General features: G+C 66.4%; 1 protein-coding gene across 1 annotated transcript; it reads left to right on the plus strand.

Annotated features, from left to right (window-relative positions):
• Positions 1 to 1,098: 1,098 nt before the first annotated feature.
• On the plus strand, positions 1,099 to 8,055 carry KMT5C (lysine methyltransferase 5C). The gene is given in 13 exon segments (XM_032326575.1): positions 1,099 to 1,209; positions 2,801 to 3,038; positions 3,176 to 3,341; positions 3,745 to 3,854; positions 4,651 to 4,676; positions 4,679 to 4,728; positions 4,730 to 4,759; positions 4,761 to 4,815; positions 4,944 to 4,963; positions 6,252 to 6,394; positions 6,484 to 6,535; positions 6,537 to 6,663; positions 6,877 to 8,055. Coding segments are annotated over 12 exon segments (1,383 nt in total). The 5' UTR covers positions 1,099 to 1,209; positions 2,801 to 2,928; the 3' UTR covers positions 7,371 to 8,055.
• The last annotated feature ends 238 nt before the right edge of the window (positions 8,056 to 8,293 follow it).

Raw genomic sequence — 8,293 nt, forward strand, 5'->3', positions numbered from 1 at the left:
AAGAAGAAACCCTCAGCGAGGGCCCGGGGTGGTCCTTGTCCGGCGAGCGCGAGCCCGAGGGCCCGAGTGGTCCCTGTCCGGCGGAGCGCCAGCCCGAGGGCCAGAGGGGGCGAGCCACCTCCCCGACGCCACAGAGTGACGCGTACATCGTCCGCGCCCACCTCGCGCTCATTCGGTCGGTTCCCAGTGGGGCCGCCCTCCCCGTGCCGGGCCCTGTTCCCAGCGCACCAGACACACGCTGCGCGCGAAACAAAGAGCGCCGGCCCCGAGCGCGCAGCTCGTTATTCCGGGCGCAGCGGCGGTGAATGCTGATCATGTGCGCCTCCAGGGTGGGAGCAAGTTGGGGATCCGGACTGCGGGAGGCGCCGCCCCGCGGAGCCCTCTCCAAAGGCCGCGCTTCCCAGGCTCCTCCCCCACCCGCTCGCTAGCAGAGCTCTCGGGGCGCTCGCGGCGGCGAAGGCGGTGGAGCAGAGAGCGGGAGCAACGCGCCCTCGGGAGCCGGGCCGGGCTGTCAATAAACTCTGGTCGCCGCGGCAACGGCCCGCCGGGCGGGGTCGGCCAGACTCCGCCGCGCTCCCACCCCTCGTGCCCGCCCCGGCTCTCTGCCCGCGGTCCGCGAAGGTTTCAAGGGGGAAAGAGAATGGGCGGGTCGCGACTCCTGCGGTGACGGGCGGAGGCTTTAGCCTATGGAAGGATGAGCCGTTCCAGGGCCGGCCAATCACACGCGGGCAATGGAGCGGCAGGGCCCGCCCCCTCCCCTCCTGGACCCGAATAACCTGACCCAAACCCGAGTTTAGCCTGGAGCCACGACGCTCTCGGCCAATGAGGGCGTTCGACTCAGGGCAGAGGGCGGGAAAAGTCTCCATAGCAGCGGTGGAAGGACAGCGACAGGAGCCATTAGCTTGCCGTCGGCGGCGCTTGGCAGCGGCGCGGGCGGAGCGGGGTTTCGTAGGGGCACTGACGGGAGGGCCGGCGGGGAGGGGACGAGCGAGACTCGGCCAATGGGAGCGGCGGAGAGCGCCCAGCCACTGAGGAGCGGCGGCCGCCTCGGACCAATGGGAGCTCCGGCTGCCGGTGGTGGGGCGGGCCCGGCGGCGCAGACTGGAGGCGCGGCGGCCCGTGTCTGACGAGAGCTGGAGCAGGCAGTGGGAGGTGGTGGCGGCGGCGGCGCGGGTGCCTGAGGAGGAGGAGGCGGAGGAGGAGAAGCGGGTGAGGGGCGGCGCGGGGCCCGACCTCTGAGCCCCCTCTCGGCCCCCAGCCCGCGCCCGCCTTTGGCTCCCGGTCGCCCCCAGCCCCGACACGTCCCCCGCCCCGCCCGGCCCCTCCTCGTGTCCAGGCGCCCGCGTCTCCCGGCCCTTCGGTGGGCCTCAGGCTGCTGCGGGCGCCCAGCCGCTTCCCTGTGCTTCCTCACCTAGGCCCCTCTCCGCACTCCCGGGCCTGAGCGGACCCCTCGGGTCTGCCTTGCGACTCTCCACTCCCCTCCCTGGACCTCAGGCCCTTCCCCCTGCACTCTCACTGCCCGCCAGGCCCCCGTCTGCTTCCCCACTGCTGCCGCGGACCTCAGCCCCCGCTCCTGGATCCTCAGTGCCTGCCCAGGTCCCTGCCTGGACCCCAGGCTCTCTCCTCCCTGACGGGCAGGACTTGCCCCTTCTCCGCCTGTCCAAGCCCGGCTGTGGACCCCTAGGCCCCCCTCCACCTCCTCGGGACCTGCCCTCGACCCCAGGGCTCCACTCTGGCCTTCGCGAGGTCGTCCCTGACGTCCAGGCCTCCCCGGCGTGCGCCGTGTCCAGCAGGCACCCCCGGCCCTCTCCCGGCCCCAGCGCCCTTCTGTGCAGTCTGTGTATTTCGTCTTTACCCACATGCCTCCTTTGCAGCTTCCGCTCGGTCCGGCGTCCTCTCTCAGCGCCCCTCCTTCATCCCCAGCCTTCCAGTCTTTTCTAGAACCCCTTTCCCCAGCTCTAGCTGCTGATCCCTCTTCGACTCCCCCTTCCCCTGCGGTCCCCCATGGACTCTCCCTGAAGCACCGCGGTACTGGATGGTCTGGATGCCCAGCCGGCCCTCCGCCGCCGTCAGGGTTAGGGGTCTTGTTTTGTTTCCTTTTGCTAATTCCCTTCTTTCTCCCCTTTTGATAGACCTGTTCTGGCTCTACATATCATTCCTTTTCTCTCCCCCCCTTTCCCCCCTTTGTCTTCTGAGCACCCCCCCCCCCAGAATCCTTGGAGAGGGAGCAGGTGCTGGGATCCCTCCTCCGCTCTCCCTCCCCTCACCCCCCCCTCCAGGCTGCCTGGGGCTTCACCCAGAGCCTCCTGATAATTCCCAGGAGCTGTTGGTTGGGGGGAGGACGGGGGGAGCGGGAGGAGGTGGAGGCTGAGGCCAACAAGCGTGGGGGGTGGGTGGAGGAACAGTCTGTCCTAGAGGGTGGGAAGCCTTGGACTTTTCCTCAGTGAGGGCTGGAAGTGGAGATGGGTTCCCCCGACTCCCACCTCCTGCCCGGCTAAGCCTTTAGGGTTATCCCTGACTGCCAATTAATCAGTCTTCCCTGGGCCAGTAGGGACTGTGCCTGCGTGCGTGCCTGCGTGCGTGCGTTGTGGGGGGGGGTGCGAGGGGGCATGAGGGAATCTGCGTGTGAGTGTGTGGGTTGTGTGTGCCGGGGGACTGGTGTCTGTGCCCCAGAGTGTGAAGATACTCATGACGGTGACAGGCATCCTTTCGGGGCTTCCCCGCTGTGGGAGTACTTGTTGCATCCCGACCTCGCTGAGGGCCCTGCAAAGTCAGTCTTGCTTTACGCCCTGATTTGTAGATGAGACTGGAGACCAAAAGGCTTGCCAAATCCCGTGCAACTCAGAAGTGGGAGTCCCGGGGCGCTGCCCCTCCCCCTCCATTGCCCCCTCCACTCTGGGCCAGAGGCAGCATGGTCCGTGGGGCACCATGGGACCCGACAGAGTGACAGCCAGAGAGCTGTGTGAGAACGACGACCTTGCCACCAGCCTTGTCCTGGACCCCTACCTCGGCTTCCGTACCCATAAGATGAACGTCAGGTGAGGCGGCCTGGGACAGGGAGGACCCCTTCCCTTCCTCCACACCCGGCAGCCCGGAGTGGGGGTGGGGGCGGGGCCGGGAAGGCCCGGAGGGAATAGGCCAAGGCCCTGGGACCCAGGCGTGCCCTCTCCCCCAGCCCCGTGCCCCCGCTGCGGCGACAGCACCACCTGCGCTCAGCGCTGGAGGCCTTCCTGAGGCAGCGGGACCTGGAGGCTGCGTACCGGGCCCTGACGCTGGGAGGCTGGATGGCCCACTACTTCCAGAGCCGGGGCCCTCGGCAGGAGGCTGCCCTCAAGACCCACGTGAGGGCACCCTTCCCTTCCCCCACCCTCAGCCCACGTGTCCTCCCTATCACCTCGGCCTGTCCTGGGTCCTCCACCCTGCCAGGCCGAGCTTATGGAGCCCCAGGCTCCAGGCCCCTCCGCGAAGCGCCAACCCTTCCCCCTGAGACTCCCTAACTTCCTAGCCATTGGGTCCATCTGAGACGAGGCTCAGAGAATCCTAGGAGAGGAGAGTTGGGGGCCCTCGGAGGTGGAGCACAGCCTCTTCATTTGACAGATGAGGAAACTGAGACCCCCAAGAGGGGAAGTGAGGCCCCCAAGACCACATAGCAAGTCAGTGGCAGAGCAGGCCTAGGACCCAGGAGAGGGCCGAGGATGACCCTGCCCCAGCTCCTCACCCCGCCCACCCCATCACCTCCCCCAGATCTATCGCTACCTCCGAGCCTTCCTGCCTGAAAGTGGCTTCACCATCCTGCCCTGTACGCGCTACTCCATGGAAACAAATGGAGCCAAGATTGTGTCTACCAGAGCTTGGTAAGAGGCAGGAGCTCACACACCAGGGCCCTGGAGGCTGCTGGGAGAGGAGACCTCTGCAGACGAGGGGAGAAGCCTCTGCGGCTGAGGCCAAGCCCAGGCCCACAGACCCTCTTTGCCTATCGCAGCCCGAGTGGGAGATGAGAACCCCGTGGGACCCCAGGGTTCCAGGGACTGCTGGGGAAGTAGCATTTGTGCCCAGGGGGCAGGAGGCCAGGGCAGGAGAGGCCGCTGCTGGGTAAGGGGACAGGACAGTGAGCAAGACGGACCCTGCCAGCCACATACGGTGTAGCTAGAACGCAGGTTGGTCACTGGGTTACACCCACAGGTCCCTGACCACGGCTGCTCAGGTCTTCAGGAGTCATGAGGAATTTTGAGTGTTCTTGGGAACCGGCCTAAGCAGAGGCCCAACCAGAGAGTCTGCTGAAGCATGGCGGGTGGCGGGAGAGTGGGGTGCTGGGTGACAGTTTGCAGGGCGTTACTAGCGCTCATGGGGAGTCCAGGCAGAAGAACCACTTGTGTGAGGCCCAAGGGCAGTTGGGGCTGGAGGACGAGCCCAGTGGCGAGCAGACAGCAGGAGGGGTGCCTGTCTGGGTACTATCCTGTGTCAGAGGATGCTGGATCCAGGAAGCACCCAGGGAGGTGAGTGGATTGGCAAAAGCCAGGAGGAGGACCACGGTGGCAGCAGCAGCCTGCAGGAGGCCCAGTGCCCTGGTCCCTGGAGCCCCTCGTCCGCTGAGACACTGGGCTGGTTGGAGGCCCAGCTCAACAGCCCCACGGCCTGGCCTCTTGGCAGGAAGAAGAACGAGAAGCTGGAACTGCTGGGGGCTGCATCGCGGAGCTGCGGGAGGCGGACGAGGGGCTGCTGAGGGCTGGGGGAGAACGACTTCAGCATCATGTACTCCCACCCGGAAACGGAGTGCACAGCTGTGGCTGGGCCCGGCAGCCTTCATAAACCATGGTGGGGGTGGGGGCAGGGCGGGTTGGGGGTGGGGGGAGGGGGAGAGGAATGGGGACGACCCCCTGCTCTGCCCAGCCCTCCGCTCATCTGAGTTTCTTCTCTCCCCCACCCTCCTTTTGATGCTCTAGACTGCAAACCCAACTGCAAGGTGAGACTTGGGGACCCCCCCAATGGAGGAGTGGGCATGGGGGAAATGAGGGGGCCTCGGGGAGCGGCATGTGACTAGCCAGAAAGTGGCCGGAGCCCCCGACCCGGGCCACAACCCCGTTTATACCTGCAGCTATCAGAGGGGGGAGGGGGCTGTGGCCAGAGTCTTGGCTGCCGCCCTTGGAGGGAGGAACGTGGTGATGGGGACACAGGAAGTGCCCCTGCACTTGGAGACCCCCTGGCCTGGCCTGGCCTGGCCTCGTGCGGAGCAGGGAGGCTGCCCAGAAGTCCCGCCAGAGCCCGGTCACTGAAGGAGGACTAGGATTTTCCTCGGTGTTGGAGGAAACTGAGACATGTCAGGGCATCCCAGACAGATACACCTCAGTGGAGGGCCAGGAGGTAGGCCCGGCACGGTGACTCTGGCCTTGTGTGCCACAGAGAAGCTCAAGTCATCACCGTGGACGCTCTGGCTGGGTGAATGATGGGGCTGGGTTTTGAGATGGCCTGGCAGCCCGTGAGCCACAGGCTTGGCAGGCAGGAGAGGGGACTAGAGGCTGGCGTGTGACCTGGTGTGTAACTGAGTGAGAAGCTGGCTCCAGCTGGAGTCCAGGGAAATAGAGAGGACAAGGACAGAAGACCCTGCTGTGCACGGCGCTCTGGCCAGTTGGCCGGGGATCAGGAGGGTGGGTGGGTGGTGAGAGCCACCCCCAAGCACGTGTGAGGCTAGACTGCAGGCACGGAGGGGAAGTCCCACTCCTCCCAGACCAGGAACGGGGCCAGGAGCAGGAGGCGGAGGCAAGAGGCAGGGGCAGGAGGTGGGAGTGGGGTCAGGGGCAGGAGGCTGGGCAGGGACAGGAGGCAGGAGGGGCCATGGGCGGGCGGCTCTCACAGACTGTGGCTGCAAAGCAGACAGGCACTGGGAAGGGAGACAGCCAAGACTGGCAGAGTTGGACCTGGCCGCTGGGGTACAGGCTGGCAGGGAGGGAGTTGTGGGTCTAGGGGGGTCTGGGGGCGGAGGAGGAGTGCAGGAAGGAACAGGCAGTGTGCACTGGCAGGGGCCAGTTGGATCATCATCCCGCAGGGAGGGTGGGGGCCAGCAAATGGGCGGAAGGTCAGGGAGTGTGTGCAGAGGGCAGGCCCGGAGGGGTGCCCCCACCAGAGGACTCTGGGCTCCCAGCCCCTGCCACTCCTCGTCCCTGCCCCAGTCCCAGCCCTGGGATGTGTGCTTAGCTAGGAGGGGTGGAGGCCGGCAGCCACCAGGACCAGCGCTGAGCAGCCCGGGCCCCCAGTTTGTGCCCGCAGATGGGAATGCGGCCTGCGTGAAAGTGCTCCGGGACATCGAGCCAGGGGACGAGGTCACCTGCTTCTATGGGGAGGGCTTCTTTGGTGAGAAGAATGAGCACTGTGAATGCTACACCGTGTGAGAGGTGAGGTGCCCAGGAGGGTCCTGGGAGGAGGGCAGCGACCCGGACGTGCTTCCTCAGGGCCTGCTTCTTTCCTTCTCCCTCCTGCCACCCCCAGGAAAGGTGAAGGAGCCTTCCGCCTGCAGCCCAGGGAGGTCCTACCACCACGGGCCCCTGGACAAGTATGAGCTCCGGGAGACCAAGAGAAGGCTGCAGCAGGGCCTGGATGGCGGTGGTCGCCTGCTGGGCCCCAGGGCCTGTGCTCACCTCTCCGCGCTGCGCCGGGACCCGTTCTGTGGTGAGTGCCCCTCCAGTCCCGCCCTTGTCTGTTCTGCCACCTCTGGCCCCCCTGCCCACCTATCTGTGCTGCCAGCTCCTGACCTCTGTCGCCCCCATGCCCCCCTTGTCCTGCCACCACCTGCCATTGCCCTTGGTGGTGGGGGGGGGGTTTGCCAGAGCCCAGCTCATGTTCCATTCTCTCCCCCGTACCCCCCTCCCCGGGCCTCCACAGCAGCCTGCCAGCCCTGCTGCCCTCTGCCCTGTGGTGCTCGCCCGGAAGCCTCGCCCCTCTGGCTCCAGTGGCTGCCGCAGCCCCCACTCCGAGTGCGGCCCCGGAGGCGCCGACGCCCTCAGCGGCGGCGGGCCCCAGCGCCCCCCGTTCTCCGCACTGCCCGCGTCTCCCTGCACCAGTGGGGCGGCTGTGGTCCCCGCTGCTGCCTGCGAGCAGAGGCCCTGGTGGCCCTGGGCCCAGCCCCCCGTGCCCACTGGGCCCCTCAGCAGGACTGGCACTGGGCCCGGCGCTACGGGCTGCCTTACGTGGTGCGTGTGGACCTGAGCCGGGTGGCTCCAGCCCCACCTGCTGCCCCCGCCCCGGCCGGGACCCCAGGCCCTGCCCCCATCCCCAAGCAGGCCCTCGCCTTTGCCCCCTTTTCCCCACCCAAGCGCCTGAGGCTGGTGGTCAGCCATGGCTCCATTGACCTGGACGTCAACAGTGACGGGCCATGACAGGCTGGACAGGGAGGCCCCAGGCCAGGAGAGGAAGGAATCCCTCCTCGCCCCCCTCCCCCCGAGCCCCAAGTTCTCGGGGACTCACTGACCTCTAGAAGGAGCCATTGGCACAGTTCTGCCCTGGGCTGGGCTGGTTTGGGGACACCCGGGGGTGTGACCCCTGACCCTTTGTGACTGCTGTCCCCTGAGCCACCCCCACCCCAGCAGGGTACCGTGGCTACTGCTGCCTTCCTACCCCAATTCCAGCCTCAGGACTGCGGGAGCTGCTCCCTTCCCCACCCACCTCCTTCCTGCCCAGGGAGCAAAGCCATAAGGGGTAGGGGCCGCCCTGTGGCATCTCCCCAGAAGCCCAGGCCTCAGGAGGCAACGGAGCTGACCCAGGGTGGCACTGCCTAGAGACAGCATGACAGAGGGGAGAGGAGTGGGCTTGCTCCTGGCTCCGCGACTGTCTGAGACAAGGGGCTGTCTGGGACACATCCTCACCAGCTGGGGGGTTGGGGTCTCAGGGAGGCCGGATGCGACCTCATCTTTCTCATGGTGCTATCCCTGGTGCTACTGGGGTGTGGGGGGGTCCCTCCCCTCCCCCACACCAGAATGGGGTATGTTGGGGGATTGGAAGCACTTGAACTTTTTATTTTATTAAAACCTTGTTATAAGCAGCACCCTTTGTAGCTTTTCATTTTGATTGACATTTTGAGGGGATGTTGTCAGCCTACTGAGACCCTCAGCCCTGCTGGGGAGACCGGGCGGGGGGGGGGGGGAGGCGGCCAGGGCTCCGGGGGCCTCTGAGTTCAGAAGGGTGAAGGGTCCACAGGCTATTGCTGGGGATGGCGGGGGACAGAGGCGAGAGTCACATCTCAGACAGAAGCGTGCTTCTGAAGAGGGCCCCACATGAGAGAGGTGACAGACAAGGTGACATT

The sequence above is a fragment of the Mustela erminea genome, chromosome 19, assembly GCF_009829155.1.
Source record: "Mustela erminea isolate mMusErm1 chromosome 19, mMusErm1.Pri, whole genome shotgun sequence".
Taxonomy (NCBI): Eukaryota; Metazoa; Chordata; class Mammalia; order Carnivora; family Mustelidae; genus Mustela; species Mustela erminea.